General features: G+C 37.6%; 1 protein-coding gene across 1 annotated transcript in view; it reads right to left on the bottom strand.

The window, feature by feature from the left end:
• DDX31 (DEAD-box helicase 31) overlaps positions 1-24,105 on the bottom strand; it is a 2,738,529-nt gene that overhangs the window by 1,527,800 nt on the left and 1,186,624 nt on the right. Inside the window, exon 13 of the mRNA XM_044057921.1 lies at positions 20,112-20,288. Coding sequence (XP_043913856.1) covers positions 20,112-20,288 — 177 coding nt within the window. The remainder of the gene's footprint in view (positions 1-20,111; positions 20,289-24,105) is intronic.

Raw genomic sequence — 24,105 nt, 5'->3', positions numbered from 1 at the left:
TTTGCATACTTCCATTTAGTACTCAAAGATCTTTACAACATCCTGACATTTGTGGGGTTTGATTTTCTTGCAACTATTCCAGTCAGACCTTCCAGTAAACAAAGATAAATAAAATAAATAACCATATGAAATGACAAGATGTAAGAAACAAAATGACACTCTAGACTGTTAATCTGGAGTGTTCTGCACTAGGTATAATAACAGCCGACCTAAGGCACAGGCCAACTAGGCAGCAGCCTAAGGCAACACTCTAGCTGGGACACATCTCCAGTATTTATTTTATTTTTTGTAGTAAAGAAATAGTTTCTTTAAATATGTTGAATGAATATAGGAAAAAACTGAAAAGTAAGGCAAACTGTGAGAAAAAGGAAGAAACAAGTAATCTGTATGGTGTAGGTAGATTGGGATGGGTGCACCGGGTGCAGTTGGTGTTGGTGGGGGTGCTGTGGAGCCCTTTTGCCTAGGGCACTAGTTGACCAAAGGCCAGCCCTGTTACAACCATTGTTTGTCACTCGTTTGTTATACTTTCACATTTTCATAACGGAGAGAGCTACTTGTTATTGAAAGGCACGGTTTAAAGTACTTACATTATCTCTGTTAATGTATACTACAGCAGAGATAATATTGATTGTCTGCTAGTAATTATGAAGATATGCAACAGTTTCATATGTCCATTAATATTTCCAAAACCAAACGACTTGCAAAGCATTGCATGACATAAAGTGAAGCATAGACAATGATGAAGAAAACTGTCAATAGCTGTAATACAAGCTGTAATTTGAGAGATATTCCATATTATTTAAATAGTTAATTATATAAATAAGCATTCTTTTTTCATAGTTTTGTAAATATCTCAATAAACAAGCAGTCATAAAGAAATTTCTTGTTGCCATGGGAAAGCTGACGTCTGGATGAATGAAAGAGCTTTGGCACTACATGCCTAGTTTGCATAGTTTCCAAGATATGAAAATCTGTTTGTGACACTTCAGAAAAAATATAGTTCTGGATCTGTCTGCTGTTGCAGGTAGAAAAGATTTAAACTACCTGACCACTGCAATGAGGTCTCAAAAGGCCCTGGCCTCTTTGGAATCTTGTCTGTTGCAAAGAAAACCAATTAAATAAATACCTACAGTATAACAGTACGTCAACCCAGTTAGGAAGAAATGGAAACAGATGATCCGCTGTGGCGACCCCTAACGGGAACAGCAGAAAGAGAGAAGAAAAAGACTTCAACCCAGTTAACATCATGCTAGAGATGTAGGAAAATAGTTTAACTGAAAAATAACACCATTCTTATGTAAAATTCTACCGCAGTGGTTCATAGCAAAAGGAGTGTGTACTCACGGAATGCTTTCATGAAAGAGTTTGTAACTTCATGATTTTCACTGTTTGCGGTAAATTTGATATGCGATTTATTTATTGACTGTTTATTTCCATTTGTTGACTGGGGTAGTCCAACTAAGCAAAAGTCCATTTTTCAGAGGCTGCTAGAGAGAAAACCTCCAGAGTTTTACATTAGAAATTCAAACTGGACAAAAGTTCTGTTACAAAGTAGCATGAGTATAAAAATAACAAGTACATACTTTGTAACGTTTATTACATAACGAAACACAACTGACAATTAGTGAGGTACAATCTAAGGAAGTGATGCCATATACAACTAATAGCATTTTATTAACAACAGAAAGAGGAAAGAATGGAAGTAAGACAAAGAAAGACTGCAGAGACTATGCGACGATAAAAATAAACAGGAAGAAGTTAAAAAGGAATAAGAGAAGGGCACTATATGTATGTTTAATGAGAATCATCAGGTGTGTTGAAACAATGTACAGCTTTTCAAACTCTCACAGTTAACACTTGCTAATTAAATCAAACAAGAGATTTTCGTGGATTTTTTGCATCATAAACCTTTGCTTATTATTGTTTAATGTTTAACCCAAGAATTCTGGCTTGCACGAGGCATGTGTAGAGAAATGACAGTAAAAAAAGTTCATATAATAAAAATATAATAGCCTCCAGACTGCTTCCTTTACTGCAAACAGCATTTCATTTATAAACCCAAGAAGAGTTATGTGCGAGTTGCTTCAGACTGGCATTCTGTGAAAATATAAGGGACTTTCTCCCCACTGTGACTTGATAACTTGATTTAAATTGAAACAGACCTTATCTTAAGAAAGTACGAAGCTTGTCATAACTCATAGGTTAGTTTGAGGCCAACTTCCCTTGTGGGCCATTTTAAGGCTTGCCAATTTCCTTTTCAAAGGTGACAATCAAACACTGTAGCTTGTGTTTGTGAGGTAAAACCTTTGATCACTGCACTAACCCCAAACCTTGGATACAACTTTAATTCCTTGTGCCGGAAAGAGCTCAGGCTACACCAAGATGCCCACAAAACTACAGGCACTTGGTGAGTCAGGTAGATGTTGATCTATGGTTAATTCACATGTCATGAATACTAATGCAATAATGATCTATATAAACATCTGGACAAGACAGATGTTCTACGTACTACATTTTGGCATAAAATAAAAATATATCCAATTTTGCAGTAAGAACTTCTGGTAACTTCCTTTGAAATGACTGATACATCTGATCACAAAGGGCCTGTCTTCACAGAATGAGAATGAGATCATCCCAAAAAGGTCAAAATGCTTCAGGCAAGGATTTATCAATGACCCCATTATTATGGGAGTAACAACTTATGTAGTGATAATCTGCCAAACGTTAGGCAGGATAAATGAAGACGTAAGGTGAAACATAACTCCCTAGGTTAACTAAATGTTACAAGACTCCTGCTCTGTTAGATCAGGATTTCAGCACCACTTTCTAAGTTAGTGAAGGTGAAGGAAATGTAAAACATATGCCTTGGGGCTATGCAATACAGAAAGCATTTGTTTTAAAGCCATTTTATTATGAAGAAAGACTTTCTGGGACTTCCAAGACGGCTGCAGACTGAGTAACAGCTTAAGTTCAACTCTCCCAGTGTAAAAACAGAAACTCAGAGAAAAGAGCAAATTCATTTGCTTTTGGGTAAATATCAGTTACTGGGCATTAAGGGTATTGCTTGGATGCCAACAAAAAAGAAATTCAGAAAACCTGAAAGAAATCAATCACAAAAGGTGAGGCGAAAACGCTGGCTGGGAAGAATCCTGCATCTCTTCAGCCAAAAGCAGTTCAAGCTCCAGCTTTGGTGCAAGACAGGACTTCCAGTAATCTAGAGGAAAAAGTCAAATGTGCTCAGAGCTGATTCAAATAAATGAAACACCGAAGGAGTATATCAACTCAAATAACAAAAGGCTGGAAAATGAATGAAGCTTTGAACAGATATTCAGGTGAGCTGATAAAATTGCAAAAATCGGAGGTCAAAATGAAGAAAAGGTTATCTGAATAGGAGATTGCTCAAGAAGAGATGTTTCAGAAATAAAAGATTTAGAGGACAGAGCACATAGGGAAACCTGAGATTTTATGCTGTACTAGAGAAGCTGGAAGGAACAGATTATATTAATTTTATGAAAGCACAAACAAGCAACTGAACTGGTATTCCACAACAGGAATTGTTAACTGAAAGGGCACATCAGGTGTATGTTCCAATCCTGGCTATGAAGGCAACCTAGACCTTTAATAATAAAGATGCAATCTTATCAGCAAAAGGAGTTGATTCTGACAAAACTGGCAGAAGGATAAAATACTAAAAGTGGGAGACACCAGAGTGATTGTTGTGAATGACTACTCATTGTACACTAGGCAGGAGGAGCAAATTTATTCCAGCAATCGGGGAATATCAAGAAGCAGGTTTGAGATTCAAGCTGCTGTATCCAACTATCGTCAGAATATTTTTCCCTGGATGGACAAAATCATTTTTTTGATGAAGTGCATGGAAAGGAAGAAATACAAAAGTTTGTCAAACAAAAAGTGAGCTGTGAAACAGGAGATTCTGCTTCTTGTTCTTCTGGTAATACAGACTGTAGAGAGACTGTGCCAGTGGAACCTTTTCCAATGTTTCAACGGAAAATGTTTGAGAGAAGAATAAAACATCAGTCAACTAGAAGAATCGAGAGTACATTTGAAATGAAGAAGAAACAGGATTTGGGAGATAGAGATGAACAGGAATAGAACAATAAAATTTAGAAATATTGGACTTTCTTAGACTTTGTTAAACTTTAGGAGACACTAAAGCATATCCCTACTTCATGTCATTAATGTTTGGAGAATAAAATTAGTAACTTCAAAAATGACAAATCTGGGATTACAAAGCAATAATTATATATGTGAAACATGACAAAACAAGATAATCTGGAAATATTGGACTTTTTTAGGACTTTGTTAAACTTGTAGTGGAGTCTAAAGTATATGCCCTAATTCATATCATTATTCTTTGGAAAATATTCAGGACAGGGGGAGAGGAGGAAGAAAGCTAAGTAAAACAATTTTTTTTCTTAATGGTACTATTTTAAAAGTGCACGACTTTCTTTGCATGCTATAAAGTAACGTTTTCTCAGTTAAATTTAAGTATAATGGAGATACTAATATACATATGTGAGTGTTTTTTTTCTTTCTCCCTTCTCTTTCTCCTTGTTCGGTTTTAATAAATGTAGGCACTGCAGTGTAAAACAATCTGGTTAAAAGGCGAAACAAATAAAAACTGAATACACTTTTTCTCATTCTTTGCAGAGGAGAATGGCTAAGTTCAGGCCATTAGTTTAATCTAGTAACAAGTTTTAAGAGAAAGCAAGTAAATAAAACATAATATTAAACATTATAATGCTTTTTTTTTAATAGTAAACAAATGTATGCTTGGCAGTTTTGAGTCTGGTTTTCATGTCTCTAGGAGACAATCTGATAAAGAGAAATAGTTTGGAGAAAATATTTTCTGAAAGCATTCATGTCTTTTCCCAGCTGAGACAACTATAAAGATAAGACAGACAGATGGCACATAGTAGAACCACAGGCTGTACCATGCATCTTAGCATGGATAACCAATCTTTTAGGTTATCTCAAGTCTATATGTGTGGTTGTCAGTTTGGAACATTTGTTTCCATTAGGAGGGTAAAACTTCAATATTTGAAAATGTATATAGTTTTGTGTGTTATTATTAAGTTAATAGGTTTTAGGGGGTATTGTGGGTGTGTGTGTATTTTTGTATGAGGGCTTTCAATAAAACAACAATTTTCTAAGACATGACCTAGGCTTAAATGGAGATGACAAGAAACAACTGAATAAAAGATTAACTGGCCAAACAGTATATACATGTAACAAAAAGCTGTTATACATAAAAGGTAAGAATAATAACTTTTCAAGAAAATTATGCTTTCTGTAATGTCTTTATACATCAATGGTCTCACGGATAAATATAAAAAAGAAAGAGTAGTGAGCTATATTAAAAATGTACATTGCAAATAGCTATGCTACAGGACATGCACTTGGAAAACACTGAACTGATAAAGAAAGGTGTTCAGGATGGTTATTCAGCAGAATACCTGGGGCAAAGGAAGAGAGGAGTACTTATATTAATTGGAAGAGGAGCTCCAACAGTGACAGAAGAGGATAAAACAGATAATAATGGTAGATTTGCAGTACTAAGGGGCTACTGGATAGGGAGGAGGCTTACACTGGCATTATATTCCACCGCTGTACTGGAGCTTAAGAAAATTCAAGGAGAAATAATCAGCTTTCAGCAAAGAATATTACTTGTAGGTGGGGACTGTAATTTGATTTGCAACAGTGAAGATGTGACAATAATAACAAATAAAAACACAACAGTCCAAAACAAACCTGTTAGTAGCTAAAGGTATTCAGTGAAAGAAAAGGCAATGCTGTGAATAAATCACGAACGAACCACCATGGACATCCAAAAACTCTTGAAATCCTTTATTAAAATGAACCCTCGATAAAAATCCTTTTCCTTGTAGAAAAATATATAAAAACACAAAAAGGTGCACCATTCAGGATGGATAAGCGCTTTCGGGATTTCCCATCCTCAGATCCTGTTGCAACTGAAAAAAATGTTCCATTTAAGGAAGCCTTACCAGTCAGGAAGTTCACACAAACTGGCACCTCCTGAAACATCAACTGGAGGGATTGGCTCATATATGCACTGTTATTGCTTTAGGTTGTTCCATTATGGTTTCTGCACTGTGAATAACAGCCCTTTATGTGACAAGATTCATCTCAATGAAAGAGTGTCAATTCACCACATCACGTTTTATTATTATTTTTTTAATCCATCTGAAGAAACAGGACTGGTATCTGGTCTAGCAGAACAGTGTTTAATTTGAAAGCAAATGCACACCTAATGGAGTGATGTTTTAACTTACACTTGAAGTTTTTCCACTGACTGGATTCTAGGGAGGGTGTAACTTTACCATCCTGTCCTGATAGGATGTTTTACCTCTGGCTTACACTGGAGGTGTCAGTTTGTGTGAACTTCTTGATTGGTTAAGGCTTCTTTAAATGGAACTTTTTTTTTTTTTCAGTTGCAACAAGATATCTGAGGATGGGAAATCCCGAAAGCGCTTATCCATGCTGAATGGTGCACCTTTTTGTGTTTTTATATATTTTTCTACAAGGAAAAGGATTTTTATCGAGGGTTCATTTTAATAAAGGATTTCAAGAGCTTTTGGATGTCCATGGTGGTTCGTTCGTGAGTTATTCACAGCAAAATAAAAACACAGGGTAATGAAACAAAAATGAGACAATAGTGCTTTCCCACCTATCTGTTGAAAAGACAGGGATTTAAGGAACGGGTAGCGGAAATTATTCAGGAGCTATTAGAGATGACAGAAAATTCTTCTCAAAATATAACTGGGGAGGGATAAAATTAACGTGGGGTTTAAAACTACGGTGGAAATAAAAGAAAGGGAGATGTGTTTAAGAAGTAGCAAGAATTATTTAGAGGGACTGACAAATGTTACAGTATTGCAAAATAGGGGGAATCACAAAGAACAAAAAGAGGAGCAACTGCAGAATGCTAAACAGAAAATAAGGATTAACTCGATAATATGCATGAGCTTAGAAACACTGCTGTTAAGCAATTTTTTTTTTTTTTTTTTATAATTCTAGAATACAAAAACTTTAGCACAACGACTCAGACAAAACAAAGTAGAAAGGGTTATCGCCAAGCTTACGGAGCCTACAACAAGGAAGATAACAAGGGATCCTGTAGAAGTATTAGAATTATTTCAGAAATTCTATAAAAGCCTGTAAAAAGCAGAGAAATATGGAAATCAAGAAAAGGTACAAATGAAAATGCTTGTGGAACAATTAAATACTCTGAGGTTAGACGTAGATGAGGCTCAATTACTAATAGAAAAAAATGGTGATGTATAACCAATCTACAGGAACGTCCCTAAGACAGATGATATTCCTGTGGAAGTTTGGAAGCTAGGATTAAAAAAACTGTTAAAGATAAGGAAGGTTTTGTTTAACAGCATTTTAAGAGGAGGAGACGTACCAACATCTTGGAAGAAAGCAGTGGTAGCTCTAAAGAGGGTAAACATCCATCAGATCCACCTCCATAAAGGCCCATTTCAATACTAAAACATAATTATAAAGTGTTTATGTCTATAATGGCTAAAAGAATGACAAAAGAAAGGGGGGGGTGTCCATATTCATAAAGGACACCCACACCTCAAGGTTGGTGGCAACGCACGATGCATCGGAGACCATCCAGGTGCAATTAACCATAGGCAAGACTGCTCTGCAATTTGTAGCATGTTACAGGCCACCCTCTCAAACTCAGGAACCTCACATGGCCTTCCTGAAAACAATGGAGGGGATAAATGCATCTCCAAACACCATCATACTAGGTGACTTCAACTACCCTAATATAGACTGGGAACACTACTCAAGCCCAAACACTCTAGCCCAAAGGTTCCTGGAGTTCATAAACTCAAATGCCATGGAACAACTAGTCACCATCCCCACAAGAGGAGAAAACATACTTGATCTCATCATCACGAACATGGGATCACAATGTTCAACACCCGAAGTATACCCCTCACTGGTGAGATCAGATCATAAACTAATCTCGCTGGAGGTCCTCATCCCGCCCCCACCTGAAATAAAAAAGACCACAGTGAAACCTTCTCAAAAGCCGACTTCACACTTCTAAAAACTAGTGTGGTCTCCTTTAAGGCCCCTGAGCCAGTGGTAAACATTACTCAAACCGCTGAATCACTTACAAATGCCTTCTACCAGCACCTACAGGACTGCATGGATCAGGCAATCCCAAACAAAACTAAGACTCTTTGTACCAAAGGCAAGCGTCCAGTCTGGTGGACCCCAGCCATAAACAAGCTCTACAACAAAAGGAGGAAGCTACTACAAGATAGAGCAAAATCCCTGAAAGGTAAGACACCTTTGATCATTATAAGTAAAAAACTAAGAGCTCTCATAAAATCATCCAAGGCAAATTTTGAGAGAAAAATCACCAAGGACTCAAAAGACAATCATAAGGCCTTCTTTAGCTATGTTAGAAACCTAGGAGGAAACTCCCAGATATGCTCAGAATTAGTTCAAAATGATGTGAAGATTACTGAACCTACACACATTGCCAACATACTGGCTGACAGGTTCAGTGCAAACTTCTCCCCTTCCCCCAAGGGGAGAGATATCTATACCAGAGGATTGTAGCCCCCCAAACATCTCCAACGCCCAGGTGAGAACTGCTCTCTCCAAAGCAAAAAACACAGCATCCATGGGACCGGATGGTGTCCCCGGCTGTGTGCTCCATGAACTCAATGAGGAATTAAACCCGCAGTTAGGACAGCTGTTTAATCTTAGCCTCACCTCAGGATACGCACCCAAGGAGTGGCGCACGGCGACTGTGGTCCCACTTCACAAGGGCGGTGCCTCCACCGACCCTGGAAATTACCGTCCCATTAGCTTGACAAGCCTTATCTGCAAAGCCATGGAGAGGATCATAATGGAACTCATAAATAAAGACATAGGGAACTTGCAGACTTTGGATCCAACCCAGTTTGGCTTTGTCAAAGGCAGATCATGCCTTTTAAACTTGGTTGACTTTTTCGAGACAGTCACCAAGGCCATTGATGAGGGAAAGGCAGTCCATACAGCCTACCTTGACCTGGCAAAGGCCTTCGACACAATACCCCACTCAGGTATCATCGAAAAACTCATCAGCTTGAATGTAAACCCATACATCACAAGATGGGTTGCAAGCTGGCTAAGTGACAGAACCCACAGGGTCAGAGTTGCTGGAGCCATGTCAGACTCAAAGCCTGTCACAAGTGGTGTCCCACAGGGCTCAGTCCTGGGTCCACTCTTGTTCGGCATCTACTTTTCTGAAGTACAAGCAAACACAGGAGGGCTATGGCTGACAAAGTTTGCAGATGACTACAAACTGGGCGCCATAGTCGAAAACACATCTGACACAGATATCCTTCAGAAGGGCCTCACAGAAACGGATAACTGGTGCCAGAGCCATGGCCTAAAGTTAAATGCCAAGAAATGCATAGTCATACCCTTCGGGAAAAACAAGGTTACCCCTAGCTACCATATAGGTGGCAATCCACTGAGCACAGAAGAAGTCATCAGGGATCTGGGGACCCAGGTTGACAGTAGCCTTTCGCTTGACACTCATGTTGCTAAAGTAGTTAGGAAAACCTTCTACATTGCCCACCTGATCATGAAGGGATTCACATCTAGATCAAGGGAGGTCATCGTCCCCCTGTACTCATCACTCATTAGACCTATGATTGAGTACAATGCCCCATTCGGAATGTATCTGACCCGACACCTGCAGCAGCTGGAAAGGCCCCAAAAGTTCCTCACCAAAAGGATAAAGGGTCTCAAAAATATGTCTTATGCTGCCCGACTGAAAGAACTCCAGCTCTATTCAGTCTCATACCGCTTGCTCAGAGGTGACCTGTGCCTGACATATAAGGCCATGTCAAACCCTGATTTGATGAATATGCTTCACCTCAAAAAATCTAGATCCCTCAGAACCACAAGGGCGGGAGACTTAACCTTGACACGGTTATTAATAGAACATGCTGGAGGGACAGATTCATCACCCAGAGACTCCCTATGCTGTTGAACAAAATCCCGGTACATGTGAGGCAGAGCACCTCGCTGGCCTTGTTAAAGAGGAATCTTGACCAATGGATGGGGGATCGCAGATATACCCCAGGGATTACTTCAGTGTCACTGCTTGACAGAGGCACAGCAAAATAATAGGCATAGTTTTATTCAAACTAAAGGGGTGGCGAAAGCCAAATAACTATGGGCTAGGCTTATAAATGCCCTTGGGCAGATAGCCTAGTATGAACCTATGAACCTATGAAAGAAATGCCAAAATTGATAGATACAAATCAATGTGCTTCTGTGGAAGGGAGGCAAATATTTTAGACTAACAGAACATCAACAATCCAGAGGGAAGCAGAATGTAAGAAAATATCACTGCTGTTGGTGGGTCTTTTTTTTCCCTCACATATTTTTTTATTTTCAATTAAAATAACATTTACATAATATTTTTAACAACTATATACGATATTTGCAATAGCCTGACTTTCAATTATATACACTGTATGTTATTAAATATAGAATTAACAGATCATTTATCATAGATACAATATTGATTATTGCAGTGTGTCCAACAAGGATATAACTTTCTTCCAAGGATTATTTACCAGGGATAGATTTGTAGTTCTTTGATTTTTATTTCCATCGATGCAGTTGTCTTCAGTAAAGTGTAGAAGTCTTCCAAGGTCGGGGGTGTATTTGAATTCCACCTTCTGGTTATGCATTTCCTAGATATAGCAAGTATTGTCCATAACAAATACATATTTGTCTTATTCAGGTAGGGACCTTCATTTACATTTAGTAAAATCAATACTTTAGTTAAGGTAAAGGAGTCATTAAATAAAGCTTGTAAAAAAATGATTGATTCCATTCCAATATGATTTAACTTTATTACATTCATAAAAATATGAATCCGGTCTGCTTTATTTGACTTCTCACACCTCCAGCAAAAACCATTTGTAGTAGTACTAACTACTAGAATCTTTATCTATATTTTTTGAAAGCAGATGACACATGAGAGTTTTCAAATTACCTCAGGTCTGTTGGTGGGTCTTGATGCAGAGAAAGCATTTGACAGAGTAAGCTGGGACTTGATGAGCAGGGGAATGGAAGTATCTGCATTCCCTGATACAATTATAAGGTTGATTAGAAGGATATATGAGGGATGGGAGGTGAAAATTAAAGTGGGTGGGGTCCTCTCTCATAATTTCTGGTTGAGCAGAGGAACCTGGTAGGGGTGCCCTCTCTCCCCTTTGTTATTTGCATTATATTTTGAATGGGTGGCAAAGAAAATAAGGGACTCTGAAATTCAAGGATATAACTGGTATGATAGTCAAGAAAAGTTGTCTCTAGTTGCAGATGATATTACTTTATACATCACAAAACCAGAAAGTGACATTACAGTATTGTGGAACATTTTGAGACAGTTTCAAATCTTTCTGGGATACAGAATGAATGAAGCTAAACCAAAGGCAATAGCAGTAAATTATGTACCCATCCATGAATTGGGTCAGCAATATCCATATTTACGGGGACATGATAAAATGAAGTATTTAGGAGTACGGATTAAAAATGATTCCAGTGTGGCAGCTAAGGATAGAGACTAAACAAAAGATAATAAAAAACTGAGAAAACAGAAGGTCTGTTATATGGAAATCAATAGTAAGATGCAAGCAGTTAAAATGTTTTAGTCCCTTTAGTCTTATAACACTGGTCAGGCATATTTTTATCAACCAGAAGAGAAGTTGTGGATAGCAATTAATAAAGAGCTGAAGAATGTATCTGGTAGGAGAGGACAGCAAGAGTCAAGTGAGATAAGCTGATTCTTCCAATAGATCAAGACGGATTGGGATTACCCAATCTGAAGGGGTATTTCAGAGCAACAAGTAAAACATTTCTAAATGTCAGACATGTTGAGTTATTCAACAACAAACTATTTATTCCAAACACCACAAAGCTTTCAGGTGATGCCCTTCTTCAGTTTGTAGATTATCAAACTAAAAGACAAAACTTCATTTAAATAATTCAAGCATACGACACAACCCAATCAAAAAACACATTCAATTAACCAATTAACTACTATCAAAAATTAGCACTAAAAACAGTATTAAATGGATACAATCTACATGAAGACATAAAAAACATATATTATATAATCATTTTAAAACCATTTGCTTCTTTCAATACAGGTTTAATACTAACATCTGCAATCAAGCCAGGTTTACATTTCACTCTCAACCATGTAATTCATTCATATTCATAAATTTCTACGGCATTATTTATATCACCACCTCTTTTATTCCTAAATTTGATATCTACTACTCTGAAACAAAAGCTATGTTTGTCATGTTCTTCCCTTGCATGTTTAGCAAAAGCATTATTATACAACGACCCCCAATTAATATTCAAAAACGTGCACGCTGATTGGTCAGCGTGCACATTGTAAATCAGAGTTATAGTAATGGAAACATTCATAAACTTATTTAAAAACTTGTTTAAAATATAAATAGAAAGGGATTTTATTGTATGCTTATATTTTAAACAAGTTTATGAATGTTTTGTAATTATATACATGTAAGAGAAAGTATTAAGCACTGTGCACTTTAAATATTGGAGTATAATTAATTGAAAGATTAATCAAATTATATTATTGGTTGGAAGTGTATTTAAAACCCAGCTTGTTTTTTATGAAGGTGTTCTGATGAAGTCTATTTGAGTAGATGAAAGCGCTTAACGTGATTTATGTTTTTTTTTTTTTTTTTAAAGTGTCGTTTATTAATAAATGAGCGTTCTATTGCAAACCTTGTTGCCTTAGTGGATTTTGGCACCCAGCACAGTGGACAGATTCTTGGTGTATCATTATTGTGTGGACTTTCACTGTCTCGCTATGTTAAACGAGTTTAACATAGCGAGACAGCTTTAAAAAAAGGACCGGAGATTCTCCGTTGCTTTTTTTAAAGCTGTCTCGCTATGTTAAACTCCTTTAACATAGCAAGACAGTTTGTAAAAAGCAACAGAGATCTTGTTTTCTCCGTTGTTTTTTTCAAAACTGTCTCGCTATGTTAAATGGGTTTAACATAACGAGACAGCTTTAAAAAAAGCAACGGAGATTCTCCGTTGCTTTTTTTAAAGCTGTCTCGCTATGTTAAACCCATTTAACATAGCAAAACAGTTTGTAAAAAGCAACGGAGATCTTGCTTTCTCTGTTGCTTTTGCCCACAGCTCTGATGTACTGTGTAGGCATACGCATGCGCAGAACATCAGAACTGCCGCAGAATACCAGACAGCTGCAGAAGGACAGCAAGGAGGCATTATACAATGCCATTATTTAAGAAAAGTAATTAATTTTTTCTTAAATAATGTCATTGTATAACAGCAATAACCCACTTCTGGGTGTGGGTAATGCTGGATTTACCCACGGTTGTCTTTGTTTGGCCACTCGGGCTTCGCCCTTATGACCAAACCACACCAACCATGGGTAAATCCAGCATTACCCACACCTAGGCGTGGGTTATTGCTATAGTATTTACTTTTCTTCTTATCTCTGATTTATGTTCGATGATTCTGTCCATAAGTCTTCTATTACATTTGCCTATATAGAAGGTGGGACATGTTACACAAATTGCTAAATACACAAATTGCTAAATACACAATATTGGAAGTGCTACATGTGGCATACCAGTTAAATGTAAATTTCTTTCCAGTCATAGGATGTATAACTTCCAGTCATAGGATGTATAAATTATCATCTTTCTAGATGTTTTTGCAACATGTACAGTTAAAACAGGGAAATGTATCTTTTTTATTGCTCCTTTGTTCTACTAAATGATATTTCATATCTTTATAGCATAAGCAATGTTTTTCAGGTTAAGGCGAATCCAATTTGCAAAATATGGTTTATCTCCTATGACCTTTCTAATTTCAGGCATAGTCCTTAAAATATCCCAATTTTTTTCTAGAATACCTTTAATCCCATCTAACCTTCTATTATTTGTAATAATATGGTTTAGCTTTATCTTGTCTAGTGCTCACACCCTCTCTCTCTACTTGTTGTAGTAGTTTGTTGTCATAAACTCATTCTTTAAATTCTTCCACAATTTCCTCCATCTGACTCAAGCATCGTATCTGTACCGATGCAACTTGCTCTTAATAATTAACTTCTGACTATGTCTTTATTGTCTTTTTTTGTTAGGACAACTGATCCCATATTTAGTATCTACAACTAATTTTTTGAGATTTACTATTGAGACATCCCCATATAAGACAGATTTTTTGGACATTACCATCTTCAAGGATAAAGATGGTTTGATTTCCACTACCTTATACAGAAAACCCTGCTGGAGAAATGCAATACTACACTTCAATAGTATGCATCCACGTCATATATTTCCAAACATTGTTAAGAGCCAGTTCTCAAGAATTTCAAATTTGTGTAGCAATGTTACAGATAGAAATATACAATTAAATGTAATGGACAAGTTATTTGGTGACAGGGGTTACCCTACACCACTGATAGATGAAGTGAAATATTCCTTATTGAATCCGAAAATTTCTAACTTAAATCATCTAAATGATTTTCGGATTGTAACAATGGAACATGAAAGAGCTAAGTTTACATTTAAAGTTCATTCTAATGATACTAAGGTGGTGTTTATAACCAGATATACTAATGATATTAGATATATTACTAATATCATTAGGAATAACTGGAATTTATTACTTCTGGACCCACAGATTGCTGAAGTAGTGGGCAAAACGTCTAGTTTTAGATATAGAAACAGTAAAAGTTTGAAGAGACTATTATGCTCTGAAAAGATGAATACAGATATTACTGGTAACAGAAAAATGTTAAGGTATGGCACGTTTCCGTGTAACAGGTGCAACATGTGTAAATTTATAACCAGTGATAAACAGTTTGTTGCTCCCTACTCAGATTATGTGTTTACACCCAACTTTTATGCTACATGTGAAACTATGAATCTAGTATATTTGGCTACCTGTGTTGCATGTAGGGCATATTATGTAGGTTTAACATCTAGAAGACTGAAAGATTGTATATATAATCATAGTTATGACATAAGGAAAATGAATCTAACAAATGCTTTAGCCAAGCATAAAACTATGTACCCAGATCATGCTTTTAAATTTAGGGTTTTGCAGATAGCAAACCATAATAAATGAGGGGGCAATGATTTGAGTTATCTAGAAATGCTAGAATTGAACTGGATTTTAAGACTGAGAGCCCATATTGAACCAGGGCTCAATCAGTCTGTTAGCATAAAACCTGTGTTGACCAGACGTAGGTAAATATTAAATATTAAATATTATATATTTGATATTCTATATATGTAACAAGTAGGCTTTGGACCTATGTTATATATTATCATTTATAATCTATAGATATGGACACAATTTTAGTCTTTTAGCCTTTTTTAGCCTCAGCTTTATATGATTTTACATGCTTATGTTTCTGTATTTATATTTAGCAGGGATGTTATTGTCTTATAGGAGTTTGTTGAGTATTTAATTTTAATAGTTTTTTTTATTTTATTTTATTTTATTATATGTTTTAAAGTTGTGATTGTGACTTAATTTAATTTTATGTTTTTGAATCTGCAAAATTTGCTTCACTTTAAAATGACTTACCTAGCTGACCAGTTAATTGATTGATTAAATAATCAGATTAATTGATTGATTGATGTACCAATTAACTTGACTGAATATAAATAACTGCTAGAGTGAAGTGATTTTATAAACCTAAGGAAGCGTACTTGGATGTACGTGAAAGCGCTTGTTTTTGTCGAAATAAATCCAGATTTTATCCTGTTTTTCATCGTGGTGGCCTCTACTTTTGTTGCTGTTTCGTGAATACTATGTCTTTATGTGAGATGCATGCATGCATGCCGTCTTTACACATGCACCTATTCGCTTTTACATCCTTTCTATATAGATTGTAGTTGTAATATTATTCCGTTTTTTTTTTTCTAATTTAATGTGCAAATATGTTATACTATCCCTAGAGTGTTCTCCCGTAAACTTTAATAAACTAGTTGTCGGAGAGTGCTTTGTCATAAAGTTTAAAAAACTAGCTGTCTGACTTAAATAATCAATAAAAGTATTCAAATCCATCCCACAGCAAAAAAATGTCATCAACAAAACATTTGCAAAAAGTATTTTGTCTCAAAACACTTCTGGACAATTATAAACAAAATCATTTTCCCACTCTGCTACCGTAATATTGACATTTTTATATATTCCACAATGGTTAATCTTGGCATTGGTCCTATTTGCTAACTTCAGTATTTCAGAGCAACACAGTTAAGGCTCCTATACATAGCACAAGCAGAAAACTATAATTCAAAGTGGAAATGGAAGATAAAGAAATGTGGGAAGCTCAACAAACAAGGGGAGACTGGGATTTTGGATGTAGTCCTTTAAGGAGAAGAAAAAAAAAATCATACAGAATATTATAGTCACATAGTAGCAGAAAATATGCTAAGAAATAAGTCAACACGGGAATGGAGAAAGGAGAGTTTGCCAATGGAGTTGACTACAATTAGGGATACAGACAATAGGCAAGAGGGGGCTGGAATTTATTGGAGAAAACTGGCAAAGCAACCAAGGTATTGGGAGCAAAGAACTACAGAGGGAAAGGTAACAGAATGGAAAGACGCCAAGTATTTACTTGGACTGCAGGTTAGAGATTGCCTTCCCTATCAAGGACTGATATTAGATTATAGGCAAAGAGAAATAATTAGGGAGGTCCTAATGAAAGACCAGCACTGGTAGATTTTTAGTAGAATCTAGAAAATAAGTTGCTGTTAAGAAAGGAATAATTAGTAGCACATATAAAATATTGCATGATAACTAAGAATCAATTAGAGGAGGTTAGGAAGGATTGGGAAGAGAGACTGGATAAGCAATTCACAAAGAAACAATGGGTGATACATGCATGTCTCCTAATATGAAACCAAGTCTACAAGATTTAGGATCTTTCCTTGGAAGTGTTTACATAGGTATATTTATAGCCCAAGTAGATTCCAAAGAATTTTTCCTCAGGTAGACAGCAAATGTTGATGGTGTGATGGGGAAAAAGAGGTAACTGGGAGAGTATAATGAGTTGACAGACTTTAAAGATTCCCTACACACTGCTCTGTTAGAGAGAATGGATAAGCAAATTGGTGTAACTAAGAAAATTATTTTTTTGAGCTATGATACAAAATAACAACTGCTTAGATATATTAAGGCCTTGCAGAGTCTAATTATGCTGGCTGCCAAAAAAAGCAATTACTAAAAAATGGAAATTAAAGTCTAAACCAAATTTACTATAAGTAGTGAATATAGTAACACAGATAAAGCTGAAATTGGAATCTTTAGAAAAGGGTAGAAGCAAATTACATAGAAAAAAATGGGAATTGTGGGAACAATGCATGCAGAGGAGGAATAAGGTTTAAAAGAAGGCAGGACGTGAATGAGCTGTGTGATGTCTGACAATGGCTGGTAGATTATAAGTAATGTATAATGTTTGCAACTACAATTATGACTGTACGGTTTGTTTTCATGCATATAAATGTATGATTGCCTCTGTCATACGTGATAATATAATAAAGGTGTTTCTTGTTTAACACGGCATCAGGTAATGTATCACAGGCAGTTAAAGGTGTTGAAAAGGTGGATACAGAGTACGTTGTTTATGGCACCACTAGTGGGGCCATGGAAACTGAAAGTACTGTAAGGAGATTCAACGATGGGGGTCCAAGGACGGTGCATTAGGAAGAACACTGCAGAATGAGAAAATGGAGAAAAGCTCAAAGCCCGCAACTCTCACAAACTACCCTAACATTCCTTCACCACAGTGAAGCAACAACTGGCTGTTAACATCTTTCTTTTATTAACTTTCCATAGTCAGATGTGCGGGACAGGTGTACAGATTGAGGTAGACTTGTGGTGACTTGCTGCAGTCTGATCCAAAGGTCTTCAGAAGATTCAGCCAATACAAATCCAGCACACCTGTCCTACTGCACTTGCATGTGAGCTTGGCTTGTGTTTCCATTGGGAGAACCTTGTTACCAGACAATGGATTTTAAATTCTTCACCCAACTGACATCTAGCGTCTGGCATCAAAATCTGAAGAGGTCTGGTTGTGTCTTGACAAAATGCTCCAATGTCTCCTTTTACTAGTTTACTTATTTATTTACTTCCTTGCTTTGATAGCCGAGGTGGCGAACAGCCACAACCCATGTTACATAGGCAAAGTCGGACTATGTAGTGTAATCTATACATATGAAGACACAGTATACACTGCAATGTACAAACAAACAATAAATAAAACATTAAAGATAAATATACTGCATCACATATAATATATGGGCTATATACAAACAGCAGTCAAAGGAACATGCTAATAATGAAACATTATCTAAAGTTTTGAAATCATACGTATAATAGCACGATCACTAATGAATGCAAAACAACCACTCTACATTTTCAAACAGTAATACGGATAATTTACTACAATCAATGTGAAGCAAATATGTACAAATCTATGTAAAAAAATGATTGTGCTTAACATGCTTAGATGCCTACAGGTAGGAGTAATTAATGACAGAAGAGAAGAAAAAATGTTTTGCTAATAGTAGTAAACACATCACAGAAGAAACAGATGAGCAATTGAAGTGTGTTAGTAGGTTAGCCTTCCCCTCTAAACCAGACGTATATATTTTCAGTCTGTAATATGGATTTTAATTTGTTTTTGATTCAATCCAGAAGTCTGGACTGAATCAGAGTGCTGGATTCCTTGGGGGTGGAAGTTTGCTCTTTGTGGAACAGCCTGATTTTAAGATATACCACAGATGAATTCCTGGCAAACCACATGCTAGCTGGTCTTATGAGACAGTAAGGGCAGCTTCTGTGACCATTCCTGGACACTATCACCCTAATGCAGGCACACAGGATAAACACAGGTGTCGTCAAGGCTGATGGAAGCTCCAGAGGCCTGATGTCAAAAAGACTGAAGAAGGAAGTGTGAAAGACAGTGGATGGCAAATGGAGACATGAAGAGTAAGAAAAAGTTTAATTTGAAGCAAAAAAGATTCAAACGCTCGACTGAAGACATGGGAGTTGCAAACCAGCAGCTGGAGATAAGCAAAAAAACAGTTTTTAAACTTTCTTTTCAGCCTGAGAAGTCTGTCATACACTCAATTATTCATGCAGCAAGGAAAATTTGAACAACAAGTTGAAGAAATGTAAGATCAGTCAAGGGGGAGTTAAGCAGCCTGAAAAAGTTTTAGGTACCTGATGCATATAGACCTACTAGCTACTGAATTTGGACCACTTACTAGGCACTAAATTACAATATACTTGCTACAGTCGCTGTATTGCCAGCAAAGTAATGCAGAGATGAATAATGCTGCTGTCCATCACTAGCCCACAAAGTACAGACCACCTGTGAAAATGAAACAGTCTGAGATAAGTGCCATTATGCTCTGCTGTGTATTAAACTGGGAAACTTATGACAGCTTTAAACTGCAGTGCTGCAAGACCCTGTGGCAGACATGGCGGCACGTGTTCTTCCTAAAAAGCAGTGCCATTATTTTTGTAACACAAATCCTGTTGCCTCTGTATCATTTCTGTTCAGATGAGGCCATGATATGAAGAAGGCCGATGTGTTTTTCTAAAAGCCAGAAAAGTGGAAATGATGTGCTGGTGACAAGAAATCAATAACTGCCCACTTGTACAAGGATTAATAAATCTATGAGACAGATGTAAACACACTGTTCTCAAGCATCAGAGGGCACTACAAGAACGAACGAAAGGAATGTGCTATTACTTATATATACTTCTACAAACACGTAACACAGCACTAAGACATTACAGCACTTAGACAAACTAGCACGAAAAACGACTTTCTAGAAGAGAAGTCAGTTTTTACCTTCTTTCCCAATTCTACTTTTCAGTTTATAATGACTACAAAACTTTCTTCACTGGAATGTGTCTTCCAATGCAATGCTTTCTTCATGAAAAACACTGCGAAAATGTGAAAGACTGCGTTTTAAAAGCCAAGTTCTTACCTCCTGTTCCATATTCCCATGCAGCCGAAGGAATGTCAGCTGGGAGACAAATGTGGGTTGTGGTTGAAGTTCTTCTCCCTCTAGATTCTCGCACAAAACCTTCTGAAAGATGGTGTGGTGGAACTCGACAGAGTCACAGCTAGAGAAGAAGATGATGACCTTCTGATTTTTTTCAAACTGCATGTAACGATAAAGAACAAGAGAGAGAGACAAACTATGTAAATGACACACCTGTCAATCAAATGAACAGATACTAAAAACATAAAGCGAAACAATTGGATAGACAATACCTGAAAATCTAAAAACTATCACTTTTCTCCTCTCAATATGTTGATGAAACAAAAAATGTTAACCATAACACATCATAAAGAATTCTGCACTGTCAATGTGCTTTGAACTAAACTCTACAGTTTCTCACTGCCAGCAGAAAACCTATTATACATATGCAGGTAGAGTGTTTCATTTTAAATGCAGACATGACAAGTCACCCATACACAAGAATATAAGAATTCCACCCAGTTCCATTTTTTACCTATCAATGCTACAGGTAAGCATCAATATCAAATAACAGGACAGGCACAGGAACAGACTACAGCTTCCCCATTACAACCATAAGATACAAAATTCAGTTTTCATCTAGGAGACGTGGAAATATATGCAAATACAGCAAAGAAGCAGCTGTAACCAGGGCATGTTAACACAGCAAAATGCTGCTGAGTCACATGTTCAAACAACAAACATTTAAAGAAGAATCTACGGGGAATTACACTGCCTAACATAACGTGCCAATTTAAGAAAAATGGGTAGTCTTATAATCAGACAGTATATCTCAATGTATGTTTTACAATATGTTTCATCCAGTGCAAGGGGAAACTATTACAAATATCACCATTTTTACTATAGTCTAGGTAGCCTTCACAATTCTGTCTGAACATTTTACTCACTCCAAGCCCATTCAAGGCTCTGATTTACTCCATTACTAAGAAATATCCTGGAGAAACTGGTTCTCATACAGTCCCGTAAACACATCCATGATATGGGTACTCCAGCAGTATGAGTAAAAGACAGAACAGAGCAAACTAACTTACCTACTGGCATTTCCAATGATGTCCTATCACAACCTGTCAAAATGCAGCAGTCTTCTTAGACCTTACGAGGGCATGTACTCTAACCAACGACATCATCTTGCAGTCTTATTCAAAACGCTTATGGCTGTATTAATGTCCTAACATAAAAAATAGTTACTACCCAAACCTTAAGGTAAACAGCAGTTGGCGTTCGTCCATCTGTAGTCCAAACCATAGAGGTTTGGAACCATAATTTTTACCTTTCAGTCTTAATATGTCTAAAATTGGAAAATATGGTAAACTGAAACTTCAGACTCATCAACGCCCAAAACTCCTAACCATACCGGCAGGAATAGCGCCAGTCCTTTGACAGCACTGGTCAGTTAAAACACTATGTGTCACACAGCGATTCAAGCTTTAATTTCATTGGAATTTTTTTTCCTGGTACTGGCCTGGCCCTTCCCACAGGAATAATAATGTTTTTCTAACAATGGGTATGGGAAATTAAAGCTGATCTCAGACACACAAAACCAGGCCCATGGACAATGCCATCATGTGGCTGGCTACCTCCAAACAGGTACCCAAGTAAGACTAAGACTTACAGTTAACCCAAGGTCCATGAAGTAACACCAACCTATTTGATTTTGATTATTTTATGGTTTTAATCTGGCACAAAACCCACTCAGAGGTAACAAAGATGGTTATCATCTTAAGCAAATTATAACCGATTTCCTACACATAAGCTCCAACAATTATTCATCAGGAGGATATCAGATGTACTTGAGACATATCTGAAAAAGCCAAGGTGAAAGCAAAGCAGAATCTTACTATGAAATTCGATAAATTGCTTTTAAAAAAATATCTCAGGTACTGTTTTTTGACTGATATTTTAATGATGTGTATGGTTTATATCCTTACATCCTGTTGGCATTGCTTAAATCCTGTATTTTTTTTAACCTTTAATATAACTGAGCAGACTCTTGTGGTGCTTATAGTTTCATAGGTTGTTGGTGGGTACTAGGCTATCTGCCCGAAGGCATTTATAAGCCTAGCCAGAATGTGTTGGCTTTCGCCTTCCCCTTTGATTAGTTCCCTGTGCCCCTGTCTAGCAGAGCTACTGAAGTGATCCCCGAGGTAAACTTTCTGTTTCCCATCCACTCGTCAAGGTTTCTTTTGAAGAGTGTTAGCGAGGAGCTCTGCCTAATGTAGATTGGGATCTTGTTCCAAAGCATGGGAAGTCTCTGGGACAGGAATCTATCCCTCCAGCATGTCCTATTTATTGTTCTGGTGAGGTTTAGATCCCTAGAGCGTGTGGCTCGAGGGGATAAGGTTTTCTTTAGGTGGAGCATGTCCATCAATTCTGGGTTGGACATGGCCTTGTACGTCAGGCAGAGATCACCTCTGAGTAGGCGGTATGCAACAGAGTACAACTGGAGTTTCTTCAGTCGAGCTGCATAGGGCATCTGTTTGAGGCCATTGATCCTCTTGGTACGGTACTTCTGTGGTCTTTCCAGCTGTTGTAGGTGTCTTGTAAGGTACATCCCAAATGGGGCGTTGTACTCTAAGATGGGTCTGATGAGTGATGAGCAGAGGGGCACAATGACCTCTTTTGATCTAGATGCGAAACCTTTTGTGATTAGGTGGGCCACGTAGAAGGATTTTCTAACCACTTTGGCAATGTGGTTATCAAAGGTGAGATTGCTATCTACTTTGGTCCCCAGATCCATTATTACGTCTTCCATATTTAGGGGACTACCACCTATGTGGTAGTTTGTGGGTACTTTGTTTTATCCAAAGGGGATGACTATGCACTTTTGGCATTTAGCTTGAGGCCATGATTTTGAAACCAGGTATCTGTCTCAGGGAGACCCTTTTGGAGGATGTCTGTGTCAGCCGGAGAGTCAATTACAGCCCCTAGTTTGCAGTCGTCTGCGAACTTGGTCAGCCATAGTCCTCCTGTGCTTGCCTGTACCTCTGAGAAGTATATGCCAAACAGGAGGGGTCCTAGGACTGAGCCCTGGGGAACACCACTTGTAACCGGTTTAGAGACGGACCTAGCTCCCGCAACTCTCATCATGTGGGTTCTGTCCGTCAGCCAGTTGGCAACCTATCTTGTGACGTAGGGTTTATGTTCAGGCTGGTGAGCTTGTCTATAATACCAGAATGGGGAATGGTGTCAAAGGCCTTAGCAAGGTCTAGGTGGGCTGTGTGTACCACCTTTCCCTCATCTATAGCCTTGGTAACTGTCTCAAAGAAGTCCACCAGGTTTAGGAGGCATGATCTGCCCTTAACAAAGCCAAACTGGGTAGGGTCCAGTGTTTGGAGGTTCCCACTGTCTCTGTTAATGAGTTCCATGATGATGCGCTCCATAGCCTTGCAGACCAAGCTAGTCAGGCTTATAGGGCGATAGCTCCCGGGGTCTGTTGTGGCTCCACCTTTGTGGAGCGGAATAACCGTTGCTGTGTGCCACTCTATGGGTATGTTGCCTATGGAGAGGCTTAGTTTGAACAGTGTGTTTAGGTGAGGGGTTAATTCGTCTTTGAGCTTGTGTAGGATGCAGCCTGGGACACTGTCCGGTCCCACTGATGCTGAGTTTTTGGCTTTGGAGAGGGCTGTTTTAACCTGAGTGTCTGTGATTTCAGGGACTCTACATTCTTCTCGTTATGGGTCCTTTTGGGGGTTTGAGGGGGGGTGAAGTTTGCGCTGAACCTGTCTACCAGCATGTTGGCGATATCGGTCGGTTCAGTGTATTTTGTGCCATTCTGCACTAACTCCGAGCAGATCTGAGCATTGTCACTTAGATTCTTGACATAGCTAAAGAATGCCTTGTGGTTATCTTTGGAGTCCTTGGCAATTTTTCTTTCAAAGCTCGCCTTGGATGATTTTATGAGGGATCGTAGTTTCTTGCTGACACTGATCAGGGATGT

The sequence above is a fragment of the Protopterus annectens genome, chromosome 16.part0 (genome assembly GCF_019279795.1).
Source record: "Protopterus annectens isolate FY-2018-M chromosome 16.part0, PAN1.0, whole genome shotgun sequence".
NCBI lineage: Eukaryota > Metazoa > Chordata > Ceratodontiformes > Protopteridae > Protopterus > Protopterus annectens.
Note: the sequence above shows the minus strand (reverse complement) of the source record. Positions and strands in the feature narration are given on the sequence as shown.